At 39.9% G+C, this 18,562-nt stretch overlaps 3 protein-coding genes and 2 pseudogenes across 4 annotated transcripts in view; 2 read left to right on the top strand and 3 right to left on the bottom strand.

The window, feature by feature from the left end:
- Window positions 1-521: 521 nt before the first annotated feature.
- LOC145902757 (GATOR2 complex protein WDR24-like) lies at window positions 522-5,795 on the top strand (annotated as a pseudogene). The gene is made up of 11 exons (XR_014402625.1): window positions 522-964; window positions 1,280-1,489; window positions 1,836-1,979; window positions 2,395-2,532; window positions 2,677-2,859; window positions 2,947-3,660; window positions 3,971-4,134; window positions 4,347-4,434; window positions 4,570-4,842; window positions 5,121-5,288; window positions 5,467-5,795. The product of XR_014402625.1 is annotated as a GATOR2 complex protein WDR24-like (transcript).
- Window positions 5,796-7,908: 2,113 nt separating this feature from the next.
- Window positions 7,909-18,562, bottom strand: part of LOC145903197 (protein NLRC3-like) — a 223,617-nt gene continuing 212,963 nt past the window's right edge. Inside the window, exon 10 of the mRNA XM_082991264.1 lies at window positions 7,909-8,062. Coding sequence (XP_082847390.1) covers window positions 7,990-8,062 — 73 coding nt within the window. The 3' untranslated portion in view covers window positions 7,909-7,989. The remainder of the gene's footprint in view (window positions 8,063-18,562) is intronic.
- On the bottom strand, window positions 8,191-9,746 carry LOC145903857 (uncharacterized). The gene is made up of 4 exons (XM_082992031.1): window positions 9,660-9,746; window positions 9,159-9,230; window positions 8,550-8,795; window positions 8,191-8,324 (listed from the first exon to the last, which is right to left on the bottom strand). Exons 1-3 carry the CDS (start codon window positions 9,685-9,687, stop codon window positions 8,575-8,577), a joined length of 321 nt encoding a protein of 106 aa, XP_082848157.1. The 5' UTR covers window positions 9,688-9,746; the 3' UTR covers window positions 8,191-8,324; window positions 8,550-8,574.
- On the bottom strand, window positions 10,403-12,698 carry LOC145901706 (NLR family CARD domain-containing protein 3-like). The gene is made up of 4 exons (XM_082989471.1): window positions 12,528-12,698; window positions 12,202-12,306; window positions 11,991-12,029; window positions 10,403-11,721 (listed from the first exon to the last, which is right to left on the bottom strand). The coding sequence occupies exons 1-4, from the start codon at window positions 12,607-12,609 to the stop codon at window positions 10,403-10,405; spliced, it is 1,545 nt and encodes a 514-aa protein (XP_082845597.1). The 5' UTR covers window positions 12,610-12,698.
- LOC145903285 (uncharacterized) lies at window positions 15,527-16,166 on the top strand (annotated as a pseudogene).

Raw genomic sequence — 18,562 nt, 5'->3', positions numbered from 1 at the left:
TACTACAATAAATTGTTGGCTTCCAACCGAATATTTGTAATATAGAATATTGCTCGTTCATGCAAAATGTATATCAACTTGATTCAATCTGCCTATTTTGTGTGTACAAAAAAAAATTAGGTAATTATTGCAAGTCAGCAATCAGCATTAGAACAGTTGGAAAATGCTACTACACTGGGTAACAAAGTTTTTTCCAAACTTGATCCACGTATAAGTCTGTGTAAAACAGAATTCCGAGCAAATTTTAATGATTAGGTGTAAACAGGGCCACCATCTGTTATTTTTGTTTGTAAATTTAACTTGAAATACTACACGAAATCGTAGCGTTAATATTCGCACAGATTTCTATGTTGCATAGGTTTATATGTGGATCAAGTTTGGAAAAAACTTTGTGACCAGGTGTAAAAGTATTTTCCAGAAAAGTTATCGTGTTGGAAAATCACTGAAGCGTGCAAGAGACGAATTTGTTTTGTTTACATTTTCTCGGGAATTAGTTTGTTTAAGAACTTGCTGCTACAGTACTTATGTAGTTAACCGTAAGCAGGTTTCTTTATCTGTGAAAAATCACCTTTGCATCTGCGCTTAAATGGTTTTTCTGGGTCGGATTGGAATAATTGTTGTTATTGTGTAATTTTATCAAAAATTTGCAAAGGCAAACAGAGCCAGTGTGTTGTTCTTTAAATATACAATAAATTTCATGACCTTGTCTTCTGTAAACCAAAGTGCTTATGTGTTGTGGAAGTGATATTAAATATAAAACACTGCATATTTCATCGGAAAACTTGAAATTATGAAGAGAAACAAAGCCGTTTCAATAGATGTTGGAACAGCAGTGAATGCACTTTGCCTCAGTAAGGACAACAGTAAAGTGGTCATCGCTGGAAGGTCTCTGTTGAAAGATTATCATGTTGATGAGGTTAATGGTTTCAGCGAGCACCTTAATCTTCATGTTGGAAGAAAACAGGTTTGCTCCGATGGAATTAATGTGTGCCACTAAGTTTGATAGTGCTGATTGTGTTTCGTTTCATGTTATAAGTGTAGGTTTTTGCAATTGCTGTTGTATTTTTAAGGGAGGAATATTGGTATTTTTCTTTACTCATGACTGGCCAAAGCCAGTTACCACCCAACAAAATAATACATCATAAGTTATTGAAATCAAATTAGCTTTTACCTGTGGCTGCATTCTTAACCTAATTTTTCAAGATTACAATTGCTGTTCATCAGCATAATTAGTTCACACACACACAATTAATTAAAATGTCTTGTTTTTTCATTTCAGGGTTTGAACATGAGTTGTTCTGACGTGGGTTGGAGTCCCGTGGATTAAAATTTGATCGCAACTGCTGCTACTAATGGAGCGGTTGTAGCTTGGGATTTAAACACTCCTGGTCGTGAGAAGAAGCTCGCTATATTGTCTGAACATCGTCGCACGGTCACCAAAGTTTCGTTTCACAACTCAGAAGGAAATCTTTTGCTAAGTGGATCACAGGTGTTTTATATATGGGTGGTTTTGAAATAAAAATGTGTTTCTTATGTAGATGGGACCTGTCAAGACCGTTAGACAAGTTTTTTAAATTTGCATTGTCATATGACACAAGCCTTTTTCGCAATCAGCAAATCTTGTTCGTTAAAGTTTATTTTCGTGCCCAATGTAACTTGTAACACTTCTTACAGGAGCAGAGCATGTACATTTTTCTGTAAGAAAATATATGCATCACAAGTGATATTTTGCTTTTGGCTGCAAACAAGTCAAAGCAGAGTGTAAAGTTTATAAAAATATGTGTTTATTCAAATAACAAGCTTAGAAGCCATATTGTATCATTTGTTTTTTAAAGGACGGAACGATGAAGCTGTTTGATTTGAGGAGAAGGGAAAGTACCTACACGTTTCAAAGCAAAGCTGATGGCGTGAGAAGTGTTCAGTTCAATCCTCATGAATATTTTATTTTTGCTGCTAGCTTCGATAATGGTTATGTACAAGTAAGTTTTAGGGGTGTGCTAACTTATACAAAAATACCTGCAGCCAATTTTCGACTGAATCTGGATATTTAATGCTGTCATGTTGTGAACATGTTACCATGGAAATATAATAAAACAATAATGCCAGAAACACATGGATGTCATGGAATAAATAAAACAACTCAAACCGACTCAAGGAATCTTACAATAAATTGATTTTTTTAAATCCCCTCACTGTTATATTGTAACATATGAAACCAATTCAAAATGTAGTTTTTTTGAAATAGTTGGTATGTCCTTCCAGTGAAACAGTAAACCAGTGCTTGTGATACTAAAAATGTTCTCAGTTTAAATGCAAACTCAGCATTTTAGTGAGACCAAATTAGAATATTGCACCAAAAGTTTTCATGTTAATTTTGGTTGTTGTTGTTACTAGATATGGGATTACAGGCGACCTACAGGTTACGTTCACCAGTTTATCGCACACAAGGGATCTGTGTATACTCTCGACTGGCACCCTGATCCAGATCATAAAATGACTCTTGCCACTGGAGGGCGTGATAACATGGTTAAGGTGAGTGATTGTAATAACACGAATAAGTTTTCAACTCTGTTTTTGCATCTGTGAAAGGTGCTTTTCGTGTCATTTCTGGTAACGGATCTAATCATTGTCCGTGTTAAATATTGTTTTCCAATGTTTGCACTTGTCACATTCCAGGTTTGGTCGATTGAAAACAACAGGGAGAAAGAAATAAACAATGTTCCAACCATGTCGTCCGTAGCTTCGGTTAAATGGAGACCCCACCATCCAGAGCAACTTGCTACTATATCTATGATGCTTGAATTCAGCGTGAACATTTGGCATCTGCATAGGAAATATGTCCCATTTGCTCATTTCCAGGTATGAATTATAATTGTAGTTGTATCAAACAACCATTTGTTTTTTGATTATTTTTCTGTTTAAAGAATGAACTAAACATATTTTAAGGATCACACAGACAGCCCCTCTGGAATAGTTTGGAAAAAGTCAGATCCAAATTTTATTTTGTCATGTTCGAAAGATGGCCGTCTCATGATGCATTCATTACTTGACGCTTCTTGTCCAGCTAAGCAGGCCATGAGTAGTGGACTTGCCATCAGCTCATGTGGTCATATCGCCCACGCAAGTCACGCCACAGCATCAACACCCAGGGCACAGAGTCCCACTGGTTCTGCTTCAAAATTACCAACAATATTTGGATGGAAGACTGGATCAAAAGACGTGATTGATTTGGACGGTTTGAGTATTTCCAGTCCTTCTTCACCAGTTGCATTTCAAAGATAAAACAACTTTCTTAATTCCAGATCAAAATTCAGAATATTTTCAAGCACCAAGTCTGATTAAAAACCAAGTTCTGACTTTGATGATTATCCCACTATGACAGACTCTGTTGTAGAGCAATTAACTCTTAACCAATTTAGGTTTGTTGCGAAAAACTATGTTTTAGATGGAAGTGGGACAAAAATGACTTTCGAAGAGCTTTGCTTGCACAACTCTGATGTTGCTTTAAAAGGTGGATTCTGTAATGTTGCTCGCACGTGGAAATTGCTTGGAGTGTTTTTCAACAAAGAGATTCATTTGAACAAATCACAACCTGAAGTTTCAGAAAAGTTGGAAAAAGCAGAGGCAAAAAACAAAAGGCACTCACTCAATGTGAAAAAGGTGAGGTGGTTTTAGTGACGTAATATGTGCTAATAAACATTTGTTACAGATCTTCACCTTATAAGTAGTTGCGAAATGCATGGTATGCAGACAGTTGTAGGAATATATATAATTATGCCATGTTTTTTTATGGGGGTGGATTCGAAGGATTCTTGTGACCATGGTTTTTTTAAAAACAAAATGATTTTCTAAAGTTAAACCAGTATTTGTTCATAACATGGCATGGCAAATATTGATTATCACTAATCGTTGGATATGAATGTTAACAAGATTGCTTCCACTCACAATGACTGGTTTGTGTTTGCTGTAGGGTGAACTGCATGGTTCGCAAGCATTGAATGGTTCAGCAATCCATGGTGGGGAAGCTGATCAACGTTCTGATGATGGAAGACTTGAGGTAGAAGATTATCTCACTGATATCGCTCGGGGACGACAATCAGAACCTGATCTCTACATGACAGATGATGATCCCGGGTAGTTTAGAGATATTATTCTCAAATATAAAATCATGCAAAGTTTGTTGCAACACAATTGTGCAAAAAACTAGTAAAAGAATATATTATCATGCTTTCCTGTTGCTGCATCCGCAACAAAATTCACGGTGTTATCTACAATTAAACACCAAGATGTCCAAAATTAAAACATGTAGTGGAAATTATAGTCTGTAATCTAGTTTAATGATTTAGGTTTGGTTATGGTGGAATAACATCAGAAGCTGAGTTTTTGTCTGAGCACGAATATCTCGTTCCAACTGAAGCGTTCCAACAGAGAGGTGTGATCGATATATATAGATAGATAGGCCGCAGTGTTCTGAGTTGCTAAACATATGGTTGCTGTGAACACAGTTTTAAGGTTGCACCACACCCTAAGTAATGAAAGATGTAAGAAACAATCTCCTGTCTTTTTCAGGACATCGAACTGGACGCGATATCAAAGTTTTGTCGAATAGATGCACCTTCTGGAATGAACATTGAAAACGAATCTGAAAAACGAATCCTGACTGCTCACGGTGGGAGGTGGCATGAGAAGGTCGTTACCAAGGAGATGAATTCTTCTTCCTCAACATCTCCTGCTGATGAGGAGCTTAACATCTCAGATGGAGTCATCAGTGTGTGTCCCACTCTCTGGCCGGCTCCACTCGATTCAATTAAAGAAGAGATTGCCTGTCAGCAATTAGAGTGAGTTTGTGCAGTTCAAAACATTCCGACAAAACATTGCATTTTCAAAAATTGACAAAGAAATACAACAATTTATCAACAGCATATTTTGAAACAACAGAACTAACACTTACCAGACAATGAGATAAAATAATCTGCCAACTGCTTGTACATAGGCAAAAAGTCTTTACAAGAATGTTTATTCACTCAAAAATAGTTCTTGTGTTGAATTTATTTTATTATTTTCTCAAAACATTCACAGGTCTCAACATGCTACATGTGTTGTATTCAATGTATTTTCAGATTTTTGCTGGAATGAATGATGTGCAAAGTCCAGTGTGTATGCTGCTTGCAATGTCATCCTATCCATCCACATATAACCTTCCTATTGATGTTGAGACAGTTGATCATTGGCAAAACTCCTACCTTGATTTGTTGGCAAAGAACAGGTTATGGATACAACATGCTCAGGTGGAATAACTACTGTATGTTTTGTTTCCATTTGCAGTTAATTCTTTTCTTGTTAATTTTTTAGTTTTTATTTTATGTTATGCCATTACCAATACAATTACTTTTAGTTTGAAACTTGCACCAGGACATCAGATTAAACTATTTTTCGCATTTGTTGATGAAAGTAATTTTCGTTCAGGTTGTAAAAATGAGCCGAGTTCCTGCAATCCAATCTCTCTCATCCTCTTCAACTTTCACTCTGGGCTGCCAAGTCTGCCAACAACGAATGCCCCAGAGTAACCCCTGGTCATGTGACAGACGCATTGATGCGGAACACAAAAACAAACCAGTCACGTGTTTCTACTGTCAGCTTCAAGTGCGCGGACTCCACACATATTGTCAAGGCTGTTGTTTCGGGGGACATTCCAACTGTGTGGCAACTTGGATAAAACAGTGTCAAAAAAACGATATTCCTATAACATGCAGATATCACTGTCTGTAAAATCAATAAAAATGAATGCAAGCTGATGTCTTGACTCGACCGCAGGCAAATACATGTTTGTTTATGGTTGCACGAATTACTAACGCAGGAACTGGACAGGGTCGCTCTACTGTGAAAACCCGTACTTGGCAACCTCATCTGCAATAGCCAACCTTCACATATGGTATCGCGATATATTTCTGCGTGGTATGGTTAGTGATGTATATGTGTAGATCGTTAGTTGTGTGCTGACTCACCAGTGTATCTTGACCATTATAAACTACCTTCAAATCTCTGAAATCGCGTAGCTCAGTTGGTAGAGCGTTGGGTCTGGTTAACCCATTGCCTTTAGTTTGAAACATACCAGCAGGTGGGGTTATTTTGCATATCTCGCTCCGACTTGTCGGAAAAAAGTGGTCGATACTGTCGGCGTACGCCCCCGCTGCGGGACCGTGGGGTACGACTGCGTCTCGGGCCTCGCAGCCAAAGGAGGCGACTGAGTCTCGATGGCAACTCGGCCTCGTAGGCAACTTGCCTTCGCTATCTCAAGGTTACTGTTGGAGTTAAAGAACTCCTTTACACAAGTCTGTGCGTCTTCTAAGTAGTCTAACTCCCAGCTAAGCACATATATCCACCAAGCTTCAAACCAGTTCAAAGTTGTTCATAAATCCGTTTATTGTTTATAATCCAGTAATATAATACAGCACAGAAGTTTCTTCAAAACATGGAGAGCACTAAAGCAGAACCAACAGCCTAGACCCTTACACAGCAACAATTAAAACACACTGATTTGGCAGGCGCTCTGCTTATGTGGTCTGCGTTTGGCCACACGTATTGATACCTTATTTGGAGTTGTTGCGCAACTTTAATGCAACTTGAAGTTGGCCGATTTGGTCGATTACGTCAGTTATTTATATAGCTTGATTATCTAAGTGCCCTAAATAGGTTGTTTATGTTTAGGTTGACTTTGTTTTCCGAATAACTAAAAGTAGTTATGTTTATTTAAGCTTTATTTATCATTTGCGAAAGAAGTACTTGTGTTTAAATTTTGGCAAAGAAATGCCTATAATTATTTTAACTTGATTTACGCAGTTAGTTTTTGTGCCTAAGTTACCTATATGGCTTTATTTCACAAATTACATGGTTTATAACACAACTATAATGTGGCTGCTTCTACCGGCTACAATTTTTTCACCTGCCACCAGCTCGGCAGGTTTTTCCTATTAAATTGTCCGATCAGGAATTGACCTAAAGCGGAAATGAGTTCTTCTTTTTTCCCATGTCGTTTTATTGGACATCACAACTTGGACATGCGTTGAACGCGTGATTACAATGTCTTTGGTTTTAACTCTCGGTCATAAGATAGTTATATACGCTTTGGGCCTTTTTTAGTATATACATGTATTGTGCGGCGACAATACTCTTTCGTTCACCGCGTGCTGATAGACAATGGTACACATGTGTCGAAATTCACGGTCTTCAAACAAATCCCGCAAAAAAACATGACGCTCTTTGTACGTAATAAGGTTTGTGCTATAATGAACCTAATATTGGAGTTGTACTATTGCTTAGTCTCGTGAAAACGCGAGTTTAAGTAGCTACGCAAGAGCCGGGGAAACCCCCATCGTCCGTTCGTGACGTGTTAGAGTATCTACCGGAAAAAGTAGCCTAGGCCCAGACTCCTTTATTGCCCTAGCTGCGATTCCAGTGAACTAAATTACAAAGGATACGTTAAATTACTCTTCCCAAGCCTGAATCACGTTTTCCTAATTGTTAATTCGTTGCTTGTCATAAGCTGTCTTGATTTTGTGATATCTTTTCAATTTGTATTTATTCGAACATGATATTTAACTTTGTTTTAAAAAAACAATTTTGACGAAATGACAGAAGTTGGAAAACTTATCAAATTCGCGCATCTATTGGTTGGTCGTAACGTGCTCAATTTACAAACAGATATTAACTAAAATATTAAATCTTTAAATCAAACGTGTAAATCTTTGTTTTTAGAACTGCACGTATTTTAATTGCCAAAAAAATCGGCCCGGTGTTCAATCCTAATTTGATTTCTATTCGTTTAAAAACCCCTACCGGCATCGTTAAAGTTTCGGTCTTGGCGACTGCTGCGGAAGAAAAAAAAATGGCGGAAGTTTTGTTTTTGTTAAATTTATTTATTTTTGAGGAATCACGAAAACACAAATAATTATGAGGAACATGAGGTAGTTTTTGTGTTGAGCTTCTGCTTCAATCCGAACCACTGGAGTCAGGATCACTCGAATCCGATCCACTGGAGTCAGGATCGGAGGTGGGGGGGGGGCTCTTCATCCAAACCCACAACTTCCGGCTGAAAAGTCACAAAAGTTTTGATTTTATTAAAATTTCCAAATAAATCTTTTAAATTAAATCCTCACAGGATCTTCCATATTCTCAAGTGCGTCCTCCACCATCTTAATCGAATCCGGATCCAATTCGCAGCAAGTCAGATTCAACCACCTCCCAACCTTAGGTAAAATCCCACAAATTTTTTCCCCATCTTCTCTTCGATGAAAGTCGTTTGTATTCAGGTTGAGAAATCCCAACTATTTAAAATATAAATATTGTTTGTAGGAAATGTTTTGATTCTCTTTAAAACGGAATAAACAAATATTAAAAGTGGAAAAGAGTAAAAAATACACAAACAAAATTATTCCCTAAACTACAATAAAAATATTTTATGTCATTTTTCTTAAAATCGAAAACTTTGGTAAAAAATGCTTTTATTCAAGTAAAAACTTATTCAGAAAATAAAGAAAAACCGAACAAACCCCGTATTTCATTCTTTTTATTGCTTCACAAATAATCGTTAAATCTTCGGAGTTCAGGTCGCAATACCACAGCTCCAAGCAACAGCAACAGCCTCAAATCGATTATTGTAACTTTTGGTAAAAATTCCGACAAAACCTCAAGGATTAAGTGAAGTTGGGTTCCGGAAAAATTCAACACCCGAGGACAAAACTTGGCGAGTTTATTTAGATGGCATTTTTCGATTTCCTTCAAATCCAGAAATAAATCTGAAACAAAACAGGAACAAGTTTATTAAAAAGCAGATGTCTGGTTTCCAGTTTTAATAAAATCATTTAAAATAAAACTTACTTTATTCTTGCACAGAATTCCCCACGTTTAAGTCGGATTTAATCAACACAAGAACCAACAAATCAATCCAATATAAAACGTTTAAATTATCAGAAAATATTAGGACAGAAATAAACACGACTTTCCTTTACAAGATTTTTTAACAACTGATAAAAAAACTGCACTGAGTGTTCGGTTCAAACAATGACTGTGTGACGTAACAAACCAGCCCATTGTTACATAAATAAATGTAATGTTTACAAACACGCATTAAACTGTTGGCATTTATATCATTTACTCACTCAGTAGATCGTTATTCCTGGGTTGAGATTGGAGATATCTTGAAAGGGCATCCAATAATTTCGCACTTTTGTCTGGAAAACAAGAAAGACCAACATTTGCAATGGAAATTGTAAAATTGCATTTGGTTGGACGAATCATTTGCACTCATATATATTTTTACAAACACAGCCACTATTTGTAGAAGCTTTGCGTTACCATGTGCTGTGTTAAAAAACGCAGTGCAAAACTAACCGCAGTGCTGTGAAATTGTTGAGTATAAATATGTCAATTCAAATAGCATACGCGACTGCGTATTTTTGTAATGTTATGAAGGCAAGGCAATGACCGATACATGAGAATAACAAAAAGCAGATTTGATTGGTTTACTCCAACTTGTGGCCTGCTAGACTCACATTGAAGTTACGTTGGCATTTAGTTTTGGTCCAGTTTTGCAAGTTTTTGAAATATTTTCAGTTACTTGACCTTAACAGCTTAACTGGCAACATCAAATGCAACAAAACCTTTTTGTGGAATGCTGGGGAATGTCATCTTGCTAGCGGAACTAGTAGCACATCCAGGCTCCAAGTTGGTTTTAGTATTGTCACTTCTTGAAGCTGTAAGCAAAAAAGAAATTACACAAAACGCAGTAACATTTCATGCAATGGCATGATTGGCCCACTGCGCAGGTCCTTGCTTGGCGATCACAGCTAACGTATCGCGAATATTGTGTTTTCAGGCTTGGCAGCCCAGGCATTGCAGCCTAGCTGGATCATTTTTCCTGACAAGTCGGAGGAAGATTTGAAAAATCTGTTGAGGTTTGAACTCATGACCATGGGCCAACCAACGCTCTACCAACTGAGCTACAGGAGATCTATACCACTAATATTTCATGCAATGGCATGATTGGCAGTATCGCCAAGCAAGGAACTGTGCAGTTGGGCGATCATGCCATTGCATGAAATATTACTGCGTTATCTGATACGGTGGCAGAGATCCCCTACGTGTATGTGAAGGTTGCCTGGCAAGTTGTGCGCTTGCGCACCAGTGTCCCTTGGCCACAATATACCCCGCGAAACCACTGAGCTCATATAGCTCAGTTGGTAGAACGTTGGGCCTGGTCAGCCCAGGGTCGTGAGTTCAAACCTCACCGGGAGCTTGATTTTTCAAATTTTGCTCCGACTTGTCAGGAAAAAGTGGCTGATCCAGCCAGGCAGCAATGCGTGGGGTGCCAAGCCTGCAAACCTTATGACACAAAATATACAGATTAAGGAATGTACTTACAACTTTCCTTTCCAAGCAAGAGGCCACAAACAAATCGTCGCGTCATGTTCCAGTGTTCTTCTCGAACCAATGTATCAAGGAATTTGTCGAAGTCTTCATCTGGCATGAACAAGGAAATGTACGAAGCAGCAGAAAATTCCTGAATCATTTGGTGAACAAAGAAAAAACAAGAAGCTGCAACATCGAAAACTTTTCTTTCTGAAAACCACGAAAATTTTGGTAGTTTTATTATAACATCTTGTACTTTAAGATACTCCAGGGCCACATTTGAGAGTTCTTGGTGGGTAAATACAACAGTTTTACGAGTCATTCCATTATATGCCATTCTGCCAAGTGCTTCTCTCAAAAAGTGTATACTACCCTTAGCATGCTCGGATGCATCGAGTTGTTGCAAAACAACATCAAATAAGCTTGTAATTGTGCCAAAAAAGTTTTTGTCACCAAACAAACCAGCATACACAGCAAACTGCAAAAGTAATGGATTGTGACAAAAGTCTAGCATTTCTGGAGTTTCTTTAAGTTTTTCCCACAGTTCGTTTGCCTTTTCTCCAGCATAGAAATCAAATAGCTTCTTCGTGTTTTCTGTAGTAAGGTCACGGATATATATAGTGGGTTTTGGACGAAGTCCCACAGGAATGGAAAGCAGTGAATGAGGACGTGATGTAAAGATCAATGATGATTTTTTGAACAGGGTTTTGCTGCAGAGATTAGCAACAAGCTGTTGAACTGTGAACCGAGTTTTATAATCTGTATTAATTCGCTTCATATTTTCTAATGACCATGTTGCCTGGTCCAGACCATCAAATACCAAAACACATTTTTCTTGGTTTTGTTTCATCCATTTAAATGCAGCATCAAGGTCAGTTTGATCAACATCTGGAAACTGCCTATCAAGTAGGAGTTCTTGAAGTGTGAGTTTTTTATCTCCATAATCTAAATTCATGAAACTTAGGTGTAACACCAAATACCCATCTTTGTTTTTTCTCAAAAGTTTCTTGGACAAAGTGGATTTCCCTGCACCAGCTGCGCCAATAATGGCAAGAAACTGATCACCACTTTCGATTGTGGAAAGCAGCTCATCAAAAGTTATACGCTCTCCTTTAACTTTATTTTTGTTGTACCTTATTGTTGATGGCACAAACTCTTCACCTTTCTTGGTATCAATACCTTGGTAGAAATCACGTTTCTCCAGCTGTGGACAAACATCTGGGATACCTTCTTCATTTAAACCAGAAAGAGATGTGACAGACTTAATTATATCCTGCTGCTTTTTGATGATTTCAATGGCTTCTTGCTGCTTTTCTGTGAGAAAACAGGCATAAAGTTGCGGTTTGCCTAACATTAAGGTTTTGGCGACAGACTTGGCCTAATGAATTATTGATTGATTGGGCTTATTTCTTTACAGTCCGCAAAATTGTGTTAAATAATAAAGTTGTCTGCATATTCCAACCCATCAACCAAATTCCATTGCCCCAAACCAACCATTTGCAGCATAGATAACTTATTTTGGTAAAGATTGTAAATGGTTTCAAAACAGATTATTGTAAGATAAAGTTTTTGTAATAGTTTACCTTCATCTCCTTGGTCTTCTTTCGTGGTGTTTAATAAACCTTCAAATATATTCACAATAACTTTACTAAGTGTTTGAATATAATAAATTTTGATGGAAATTTCGGGCCCAAAATCAAAAAAGTTTTATAGCTAAAACAAAATTTTAGTGAATAGGCTTACAACAGCATTATGTGTTGAATTAGTTTTCATTGCATGGGCAAATTTTCTTACCAGGAGTATTGTAAATGTTTATTGTTGGTTGATTGACATCACCTTGAACCCCAACATTGCTTCCAGTTATGGTTGCTTTTTGAGCTGATATGTGCTGCGAGGACCCTAAAGTTTAAATATCAAAACTTTATCAGTTTCAACAGAAGCTTGTGTAAAATATTTGCAATAACTCACAATGTATGATACATTCCTAACAAAGCAAGGGTTGGTATTAGATCTGTTACATTTTTGGCTCACTATGATTGCAAGATATTGGTTTCAGACATAGGTGATTTAAGTAACTTTGAACTTCTATTTTATTCTATGAAAGAGAGAATATTTTTAACCTGCTTTCTGTTGGTCAACACTAGAACCAGATTTAGAGCTTGTGACAGTTGTTGTTTTTTTCTTACTTTCTGTGTTACCCATGATGTTTGTTGGTAGTTTGTTTCTTCCAAAAAGTTTCCTAACTTGTCTCAATTTGTCAAAAATTCAATACGTTTTTAGCTGGCAGGATTTACACCTAAAAGAAAATCTGCATAACTTAGAATAGTTCGTTAGGATTCCAGCGCAATTCTTGTTTGACCCTGTTTATGACCTCTGTTAGTCTGTTACCGTTGCGCAGGCGACTGTTGACGCTACCGTTATGTGGCAGTAATGAGCAAATGTTTAAAAAAATTGTTGACAAAGTTGCATTTGATTCCCATAAAAAATGGATCAAAATCGGATGTCGAGGTTTATTCAGAACAGTTGAATAATTGAGTTGATCTTTAATCAGGGTTTGACGCAGGCTTAAACGTACAACAAAAACATTGGATTTAATTAAAGTTAAGAGAGCATAATAAATGGATCGAACCATCCAAAATATAGAAAACACATTAATGCTTTTTTGTAATATGGGGACTGTCATTTTATTTTCAGCATTTTAAACATGTTAAATAGTTGCAGCAATGTTTTATGCAATGGCATGATTGGCAGGATCGCCTCACTCCACAGGTCCTTACTTGGCGATCACAGCTATCGAGATCGTTAGGTTTACAGGCTTCCCAGGCATTGCATTTGCATGAAATATCACCGCGTTATCTGATATGGTGGTAGAGATTCCCTACGTATATGTGAAGGTTGCCTGGCAAGTTGTGCGCGTGCGTACCAGTGTACCTTGGCCACAATATACCCCGCGAAACCGCAGTGTGTAACCAAGCGTGTCAAATGTGGTACCACGCCTTACTTATTACGTCACAATATAAAGTAATCACTGCCTCAAACAATGTATAACTGATGTGGGCCCAGCTCACAACAAACAAACTTCTACGCGTTTCTTTTCTCAGCATTGTGGCTCAAATTTCAACTCGGGCTATTTCCTAAAATCATGCTTGGAGAACATCTTTTAAACTTGTTTGTGATAAAGGTTTGCTTGCTGCAATCTTCACTTGAGAATGAATAAAGGAATCAATCCGCTTTCACAAAGTAACAGTTTCCTCATAAATTCTGCCCAAGTCAACGGCTGTGAATTTAGTTCCGCATTTTCGTTGGGCGCTGAGAGAGGAAATAATGTGGGTTGCGCTTAGCTGGGCAGCTGATATTTGTTGCGTGCGTCATAATCTTACTGCGGACAAAACAAGTGAGTCGACGGCGGAAAGATTGGCATTGGACCAGAGGGAAGGTAATTAAAAAAAAAAATTTTTCCTTAAAAATTACCCCGCTATCAATTTCCAACCAAACGAAAGCACTAAAATCAAGCTTTCCAAAAATATTAAACTTGTCTAAAGCACATTAAGCCGCTGCTGTACGCTGCTGTATTGTAAACACGGTTTAAGGGTGGTCCGATGTACACTTTCGCCGATAAAACCTTGCACAAACGTTGGCCCAAGCTGTTCTTTTGAAACAACAATCCTATACAAAACCAGCACCTACTATCGAATGAAATTATACTTTAACCAATTCAGTCGAGGACCCTATTCGACGATAACTCACTCCAACCCGACCGTCGCAAGCCGCTCTTTTAGTTGCCACCAAGCCATATGCATACACGCAACAGACTTTCGTCGATAAAATCTCGCGCAAACCTTGCCTATTTCCTAAAATCATGCTTGGAGAACATGTATTGAACTTGTTTGTGATAAAGGTTTGCTTGCTGCAATCTTCACTGGAGAACGAATAAAGAAATCAATCCGCTTTCACAAAGTAACAGTTTCCTTACAAATGCTGCCACAGTCAACGGTCGACGGCGGAAAGATTGGCAATATATTGTTGGGTAAATTATCAAATACGCAGATAACTTTGCTGTTTTACGCGGTAGCGGGTTGATGTATTTACACTGTATTGTTCGTAGTCCGACCTTTTCAACGACATCAACATGTACAAATTCCAACCAAGGTTGTTTGTTATTTAGGACATGATAACGTACATGTTTGCTCAAGAATCTCACCTTAGACTGAGTGCTTGATTTATTAATTCAAATAGTATGTTGTACCTTAAAACCGTACAAAATATTCTTTCAGTGCGGCTCGCGATTACACAATCAAGTGCTTTGTGTGCGCATGTTTTCATTGTTTCAAGTATTGCGCTTGCCTACATTGTCCTGTCTACTGTAAGGCCTCAACAACGTATTGTATTTTGTTCATCATTATCTTGAATGGATAAAAAATACATGTGCCCTGGGTAGGCCAACTGTTGTTATAGCAACCCCCCGATCACGTGGTCATCACAAAACTTTTTTCTTCACTCGTCACGCATCACTGCACGCAAAACGTACTTTGTTTGGATCAAGGTACAGTTTTGAAGTCTTGGGGGTTGATATACGACATTGGACATTGTCTGAAAAGTATGTGTCAAAGCAATAATACGTCATACGCGTTGTAAATATAGTTGCATTCCTCGAAACAAGCCAACAGAATACAAATCAATGTTAACGTATGTTTGGTTTTGTTTTCCTGATACAAAATAAACCAACGTCAGACAACTCCACCACAGATGAACTGGTAATGCTCGTTGATGGTAAGAAATCTCTGTAACATATTTTGGTTGTTTGTTTCTTTGTCTTTTCTTGAAGTTATTTTACAATCATTTTTACGTTTACTATGTTTAGATCTGCAGGTACAGTGAACGCTGACCCAATGATTTTTGAAGGGGTCGATGTCTATCAAATGGTTGGTATGAGGCGACCGAACTGTAGTGTTCGCCTGTGCATTGAAGCGTGCTTTTACCCTTTTCTCGTGTCGCGGTTGCCACCTTATATGCTCGTGTTTTTTGTGTTGCTCGTTCTTCTGACTCTGCGCCATTCTCGCAATAAAGCATCAACCGCCTTACTGGTGACCCCGAGGCTCCAAAACGTTATTTGGAGGTCATGGAGACTGAACACGCTGTCGCACTTAAACTGCCCACGTTCTGTCCAACCCAACCACGTGTTTGGTTGCAGCAAGCTGAGGCGCAGTTTGCGACAAAGAAGATCACAGCAGATGAAACAAAGTACTTTCACGTGGTTTCGGTCTTGGACCAGGTCACAGCAGCGCGACTTATTGACTTGCTTGAACGACCGCCTGCCGAAAACAAGTTTGAAGCCATTCGAAGGCGCTTTTGCCCTGTCCCCACAAGAACGTGCAGCTCCTAATATGCCACCGTTAGGTGACAAGAAACCGTCGGTTTTCATAGACGAAATGCTTGCCTTGCTAGGTGACCACCACGCTTGCTTTCTGTTTCATCACTTATTCCTGCAGCACATGTCTGAAGATATTAAGGTGGTTTTGGTCAGTGATGATACTGCAAATCCGCGGCAGCTTGCCCAACGGGCGGATTTATTATGGCTTTCTCGTAATCACAACGCGGAATTTGCTGTCAGCAAGGAGCAACGCACTCGGTCAACTCCACGCCGCACTGCGAAGCCCTCCAGCATGTGCTTCTATCACAGGCGCTTTGGAGCAGTCGCGCGCCAATAATGTTGCCCTCCGTGCTCTTATCAGGAAAACAACAACGCCGGTTGCCTGTAATGGCTGGGGCAACCGGCGACTCTTTAAGCCAGTTCTTTCTGTGGGACAAAGTTTCCGGCCGCAACTTTTTGGTTGACACTGGTGCTGACTTTCTCCGCGCTAATCGCCTGCTTGTCGACGTTGACAGGAAACATCTTGTTCACTCAGAGGTGTTCGCGGGCTACCCCTTGAAAACGTCTCTACACCAACCGCCACAACTTCGCACTCTCAATTTCGTGCTTTGCCCATACGAGAAGTTGCTGGAGAAGTTTCCAAAGGTAAAAACACTTAGATTTTGTGATTCCTTGCCTAAGTACGGTGTTCAGCACCACATTGTAACTGATGGACGCCCTGTACATTGCCGAGTCAGGCGCCTCTCACTTGAAAAGTTAATGTTGGCTAAAGCCGAGTTTCAAAAGATGCTGGATTTGGGCATAGTGCGCCGATTAGCAAACCCTTGGACATCCCCTCTCCACATGGTGGAAAAGCCTTCCGGTAGTTGGCGCCCTTGCGGCGATTATCGTCGCCTTAACGACGCCACACAGGCCGATCGCAAATCCATGATTTTACCGCGCGTCTCGCGGGTTGTTCTATCTTTACAAAGGTAGACTTGGTACGTGGCTATCGCCAGGTTTCTTTTGTTGAAGCCGACACTGCTTAGACGGCTGTAATCACGCCATTCGGCAAGTTTGAGTTTCTTAGAACCCCGTTTGGGTTGAAGAATGCGGCTCAAATTTTCCAAAGGCAGATGGACTCTATTTGTCAACGTTTGGATTTTCTTCATGTCTATCTGGATGACATTCTTGTCGTAAGTCCAACACATGCAGCCCACATCGAACATCTTGAACAGGTTTTCCAACGGCTTTCGGACCACGATCTCGTCGTCAACTTACAAAAGTGCGAGTTTGGTAAAAGCAGCATCGAGTTTCTTGGGCATTACTTTAACCAATGCGGAATCAAACCCCTGTCCAGCAAAGTTGACGCTGTGAGGAACTTCCCTGTGCCGGCAACCATCAAATGTTTACAGGAGTTTTCAGGGATTGTCAATTTCTACCACAGGTTCGTGCCCAATATTGCCAATATTATGAAACCGCTCTATGGTGCTTTAGCGGGCAAACCCGAACAACTGGTGTGGTTGGTCGACCTGCTGAAGGCTTTCGATAAGGCTAAAGACGCTTTCGCCAATGCTACGCTTTTGCATCATCCGCAGTGGCAGGCCTGCATCGCACTAACGACAGATGCCCATGAGACCGCTGTGGTTGCGGTCCTTGAATAATTTTCAGACGATCATTGGGCCCCTCTTGCTTTCTTCAGCCGTCAGTTGAGAAAGCCGGAAACGAAATACAACGCCTTTGACTGCGAGCTTCTTACGCTGCACCTGGCCATTAGGCACTTCCGTTATTTTATGGAAAGGCGAAAGTTTACTGCGTACACCGACCACAAACCTCTTACTTTCGCATTCAAGAAGGCTGCTGACCCTTGGTCTGCTCGCCAGCAACGTCTACATTCTTCTATTTCAGAGTTCACTACCGATGTCCGGCTCATTAGCGGCAAGTCGAATGCTGTCGCGGACGCACTTTCCAGGTGTTTCATGAGTGCCCTACGGGTGCCCTTGTTCGACCTAGATTGCGAGGCTCTGGCACGCGCGCAACATACCGACGAAGTGCAATCTTATCGCACAGCAATTACCGGGTTGCGTCTGCAAGATGTCCCGGTTGGCAATTCAGGAACCACGCTGCTCTGTGACACATCCCTTGGAAGACCTCGGCCCGTGGTTCCCTCGTCCTGGCAAAAGAAGGTGTTCGATGCCGTTCACGGATTGTGCCACTCGTCCATTCGCACCACGAAGAACCTTCTGGCCTCCAAATTTGTTTGGCATGGGTTAAAGAAGCAAGTAGCGTTGTGGGCCAAGCAATGTGAAGCTTGCCAGCGCGCCAAGGTTCAGCAGCACGTTCGGGCTCCACTTGCCCAGTGCAGCCCTCCGACATCTCGTTTTCAACACATAAACATCGACATCGTTGATCCTCTTCCACCTTGTCGAGGTCTAAGGTATTTATTAACCGTGGTCGACCGCTTCACCCGATGGCCGGAAGCGATACCAATCGATGATGCCACCACCATCACTTGTGCACGTGCTTTTGTTTTTCATTGGGTTGCGAAGCCCAAAAATGACCTGCAAGCCTCTTCCGCCGAGCTTGTTTACGGTACCACTTTGAAAGTTCCTGGTGATTTTATTGCCCCTACAGGTGACGCCACTGTCAAGTTTTTGCCGTCATTGCGAGACAACTTACAACGAATTTTGCCGCAGCCGTCCCTTCCTCGTTGAGGACCAGCCCATATGAATTCCTTCGTCGCGATGTTCATAGACCTCCGCTGACCAGACCATACGATGGCCCGTACAAGGTGTTGCTAGCGTC

Source organism: Ascidia mentula, chromosome 5 (genome assembly GCF_947561715.1).
Source record: "Ascidia mentula chromosome 5, kaAscMent1.1, whole genome shotgun sequence".
NCBI classification, from domain to species: Eukaryota; Metazoa; Chordata; class Ascidiacea; order Phlebobranchia; family Ascidiidae; genus Ascidia; species Ascidia mentula.
The sequence above is the reverse complement of the archived record's forward strand: the minus strand, read 5'-3'. Positions and strand labels throughout refer to the sequence as shown.